General features: G+C 44.1%; 1 protein-coding gene across 1 annotated transcript; it reads left to right on the top strand.

Annotated features, from left to right (window-relative positions):
* The first annotated feature begins 3,008 nt into the window (after nt 1-3,008).
* On the top strand, nt 3,009-4,070 carry LOC138249512 (uncharacterized protein F54H12.2-like). Its single transcript, XM_069203468.1, has one exon. The coding sequence runs from the start codon at nt 3,009-3,011 to the stop codon at nt 4,068-4,070; it is 1,062 nt and encodes a 353-aa protein (XP_069059569.1).
* Nucleotides 4,071-5,319: the final 1,249 nt, after the last annotated feature.

The following is a 5,319-nucleotide window of genomic DNA, read 5'->3' as shown; positions in this document are numbered from 1 at the left end:
GGATGAAGCACTCTAGGCACAAAGCCCCCTCCAGAACCAGTGGAGATTTACATCCACTACCTCTGTCCTTGGCAGGATGAAGCACTCTGGGCACAAAGCCCCCTCCAGAACCAGTGGAGAAAGGCATCCACTTGAGAGACTGTGGCTTTGCACTCCCCAGGATTGAACAGTGGGCAACCCACCCACTGTAGAGACTTGAGAGACTGTGGCTTTGCACTCCCCAGGCTGGAACAGTGGGCAAACCACCCACTGTAGAGACTTGAGAGACTGTGGCTTTGCACTCCTCAGGATGGAACAGTGGGCAAACCACCCACTGTAGAGACTTGAGAGACTGTGGCTTTGCAATCCCCAGGATGGAACAGTGGGCAACCCACCCACTGTAGAGACTTGAGAGACTGTGGCTTTGCACTCCCAGGATGGATCAGTGGGCATGTGGCCCCCTCGTGGATTTGGCATAGTGCACTTAACCGGCTGAGGTGCCCCCCTTTCCCTTCCCCCTGAGGTGCCTGTTTTATTGCTATCTGATGCCCCTGCAGTGTTCTCTCCGTCATGTTCTGGGATTGAGTGTGGGCCTCGCCCATACTGTGTGGGCCCAGTGTTTCACGGACTTCAGTGGAGCACTACCTGGACTACTATTCTTGGTGTATATTTTGTTTATAGTGTATATATATATTTTTGCGTACTGGATTTTAATATATTACAATGGTTACACTCATTTTCTTTGGTCTTTGCATTCTTCCGGGGGGATTGCGGGTGTAACTATAATGTGTCATGCTGTATTAGTGTGTGTGTTGTCGTGGGTGAGGGTGAGGGTGGGGGTGGGGGTGTTGCGTATTGTGTTTGTGTTTCCCTGTTTTTTCCCTTCCCCCTCCCCTGTGTCGTAGGTGCAGTACTCACCGTGGTCTTCGCCGCCGGCGTTCGTGCTCCTGGCAGAGGAGCAAGAAGATAAGGGCTGGCAGGATCTGGAGCTCGGGTTCCATGGCGTCCTGATTCCTTGTAGGGTGTGTAGAGGTGAGCGTTTTCCCTTCGAAGTCCTGTTTCCGCCGTATTTTTGTTCACGGTGAATCCGCCCCGGAAAAGGTGGCGGATTTGTAGGTTGTAATACTGTGGGTGGTAAATTGTCCTCCGCCTGTCTGTTGGCGGTGACCGCCAAGCTGTTTGTTTGTACTGCCGTGGCGGTCAGAGTGTTAAAGTGGCTGTATTTGTTGGCGGTTTCCGCCACGGTTGTAATTCCATTTTTTTTCCGCTGGCCTGTTGGCGGTCTTACCGCCTCTTTAACACCAACCGCCAGGGTTGTAATGACCACCTTAGTCATTTTTTGGGAGCTTTCTCTCTTGTCGTCAAGCAAAGCTCCTCATTAGGTCATGATTCGATTCTACGTCGACTGCTTGGCTCAGTGCCATAAAGTCTTGTTGATGGGGAAAAGGTCCAGAGCATCAGCAGGACAAACTGAAATTCAGGCCAAATCTGCGACTTGATTCTCTTTGACGGGTCAATCACCTTATGAAGATATTTTCCAAAGTTGCTCCAAACTTCTCCAAGCACCCTGGAAATTTCTAATCATACCATGAAACTCGATAAACCTATGGACCTAAAAGAACGGCTTAAAGGTAGCCCTAGCTGAAATCCAATACCCTGAGAACCTGGAATACATTTACTAAGCTGGAGGCCAATCAAGCATGAACAGGACCCAGTGATCATCCACTCTGGCTTTCCTCATGGCTATTACCTAAGCATCCCACCGGTGGTTGAGGTGATCAACAAATCCATAGCCAGCATTGAAACTTATTTGAATATTAAGCTGGTATTAGATAATGTTAGAAGGAAGCTGTTTCTTTAAGCTCCAAATCGCGATACAAAGTTCAGCTGTACTTGTAAATGAAGAAGTGTTTTAGGCACGGTACAACATATTAAAAGCCCTTTACAACCGTATCCCTAATGCCCGGTATCAATGTGGGGTCTACACACTCTATGTGTATAGCAATATTGTAAAGTCGCAGAGAGTCGGAGATAGTTCTTCACCATTGTTCAATGGGTGCAAAAGAAGGGGGAAAATAACACTGTGGATAAAATTCAATATATCAAACCAGATTGTGTAGCAATTTCTGAAAAACATTTCAACACTATGTCGATTATGACCAGTCTGAGACGGTGTCCTTTAAATACTGGAAAATGGTTGTTAAGGTTCATTTGAGGCTGTGTCACGACAGCGCATATTAAGATGTCATCATGGTGATAATGAAAACATATGGCGACCCCACTCTGTACAGGGACTATTACAGACACCAGGCCAGATATGGAGAGTCAATATTCTTTCAAAGGCCCCCTGTTATGTATCGGGCGGGGCTGGGAGGTTTCTTCTGTAGTTTGTTTAGAAGAGCTATGCCTTTTTGAGAAGAAGCTATGAAATTGCAAAACCCCACGTTAACGTGGCGGCCTCAAACATTGCCCAGGATGTGGTGGGATCTGTGACTTCTGCTGTCACCAAACGTATGAACAAACAACTCCAAGAAGGAGCAGAAATCATGTACAGACCAAGCACAATTATTAAAAGGAAGTTGAGGGCTTCAAGGCATAGGGGGCCGATGATGCCCTAAAAAAAAAGGAGACGCTCTTCAAAAAGTCCTCACAAAAGAACATCCATAAGACAGAAGAGAGCCTTGAGGAACCAGAGAACTCCCGCTAACTTAAACATTTTTTTAAACACAATAATCTGAAACCAATGCCTTAGTGCACTGCACATTAGGAGAATGTGCCTAATCGGAGTGAGATTTGTTTTCTCTAAAGCCCAATCAGAACAGCATTCAAAGCACTTTTTTCATGGAAGTATCACCTCTAGCCACTTTGATACCTTTGATGACAATAGAGTTTTTGTGCCAGGGTCCATGGATATGTATCTGGATCGCAGCAATACTCTGCTGCATCTTGTCTGAAAAATCACAAAAGTGGATAGTACCAACATACTGGCCACCGCTAAAGTGGTGAGGATTGCTTACCCAATCGCAACCATGTTTAATCAGGTGGACATCACTCTCGGCGACCGACTCATCACACAAAGTGATAGCATGTATACCTACAGAGCCTATATTGAGAGTATTCTAAATTACAGTAGCAATGCACTGGACACACAGCTTTCAGCAGGACTCTTCTTCAAGGACACTTTAGCCCATTTTGAAGACAAGGAGCTGGATGGCAACATTAAAAGTTTTGTAAAAAGAGCGAGCTTTGCCACCAGCAGTAGAGAGTTTAACCTCCTCTTGCCTATACATTCAGACCTTTTCTTTAAAGATGAACTACTCATCAACGGTATTGATCTTAAAGTCAAGCTTAACCACAACAAGGACTCTTTCTGTCTCATTAACAGGGATGCGGAACAGTATAAACTGGTAATACTGTCTGCTAGTTTGTTTGTAAAGACAGTGAACGTGCCCCCAAACGTCAGGCTGGCTCACACCAAAGCTTTACAGCTGTTGACCGCCAAGTACGCCATTGGGAAAGTAGCTCTGAAGACATTCATCATCCCACCCAGCACCAGATTAACCCAACAGCCAAGTTTATTTTTCAGGCAACTGCCGAAACTTATTACCATAGGTTTTGCCGATAATACAGGTTTTAGCAGTCTCTATACCTCAAACCCTTTCAATTTCAAACATTACAACATCAACTACATGGCACTTTTTCAAGGGGGGGCTGTGATTCCTGAAAAACCATGCACACCCATTTTTGGAGACGCTAATTTTTTTAGGGAGTACCTGGGCTTGGTTTCGATAGCTAGGAGGCACCTGTGTGACTCTGGAGTCATTGAGTCACGAGAAGGATATATGTCGAGCTACACGCTGTTCGCTATTGATATGACTCCTGACAAGGAAGAGGGCCACCACTATAGCTTGATAAAAAATGGAAATCTAAAACCTCAAATACGTTTTAGACAACGCCTGGCTGCGAATGAAAAAATTGTTGTATTCTCTGTATTTGGCAATGTCATTAAGATTAATCACGCTCAAAATATTTTGTTTGAATATCTTGAAAATATTGTAAAACAAACACTTTTCAGATTCAGGATTTCTTAAGCGGCCCTTAATACGCCAAGATACATTTTTTAGGTGTTTTTCCAAGCAACTTTCTGCCTCAAGAAATAGTGTCTGAAAGACCCCTCACTCTTGTCTTTAACACAGATCTGCACTACAAGGAAGGAACTCACTGCAGCCCTGTTTTTAGATAAAGACAAGATTACAGTGTTTTCCACAAACATGTCTTTTATATAAGACCTACATTCAAATATGTTAAAAAAGCTGTGGCAATGGTGTTAATTTTGGACAATGTATTTTTTTTAAGGTTCCAAAAGAAGATCTATGGTGCTTCAAGAAGGGGACAGATTGGGAAAAAAGAGGTTCCAAACCTCAAGGCACTTTCTGGAGCGATAATGTTTTGGGGTGCTAAGACATTTGACCAGGTCGTACATCTGAGAGGCTACAACTGGCTGGCATTTGTAGAGGAATTCTCCTTTCTCATTCCACGAGACCAGGTCTTTGGAAGCTTCCATATTACTTAGCAACATTTGCGTGGGTCCGCTGTACCTTAGACTTATATTTCTAAAAGTTCTTCAACAAAATTGCCTGAGGATGGTGTTGGTTCTTGAGGCATTGAAGGGGGTTGTGAAGGATGTTCAAAGTCAGGGGCATATAAAGTCAACCTACTTTTCTCAGCATTCTATTGCCTGTACTATTTTAAAATGTTTTGAAGAGTGATCGAGTAAAGACCAGCTTTCTCATAAGATTTTAAATCAGTATGGTTCAAAATGTCTTGAATCTCGGCATTCAGGCCGTGCATCTCATTTTCCGTATATCCCAGGCATCTCCGGTAGATGACCCCAACTGTTCAAGCTGCTGCTGTTGCACCAAGTACACCTTTTGGGCATTCTTCATCAGGTACTGCTTAGGAGGCTGGTGATTAGGGGTAAAGCTATGGGCAACAAAGAACCTATAAAACCTCCAGACTACTTTACCAGTGTATTACTGAGTTTCTTGATAAGGTGGTGCTTCTTTTTCAAAACACGGAACTGGTGCTATGATATTGGGACATGACCTTTTAGGGTGTTTAGAGTGATCTCTGAAATGGCATCCACTAAATTGTTCAAAGCCACACACAGGATGGCTTTTCTTTGCTGGGGGCTGGCAGTGACAAGCATTTTTTGGAGGGCTACATTTCAGTGTACAGTATACTCCAAGAAATGGTCAATACCTTGTATTATAAGGTCTAGAGTGTAAATGTTCCTGGAGTCGCTTTAACTATTCTTTTTATAGGATTTACACTAGGTTT

Source organism: Pleurodeles waltl, chromosome 8 (genome assembly GCF_031143425.1).
Source record: "Pleurodeles waltl isolate 20211129_DDA chromosome 8, aPleWal1.hap1.20221129, whole genome shotgun sequence".
NCBI classification, from domain to species: Eukaryota; Metazoa; Chordata; class Amphibia; order Caudata; family Salamandridae; genus Pleurodeles; species Pleurodeles waltl.
This window is presented reverse-complemented; position numbering and strand designations above follow the sequence as displayed.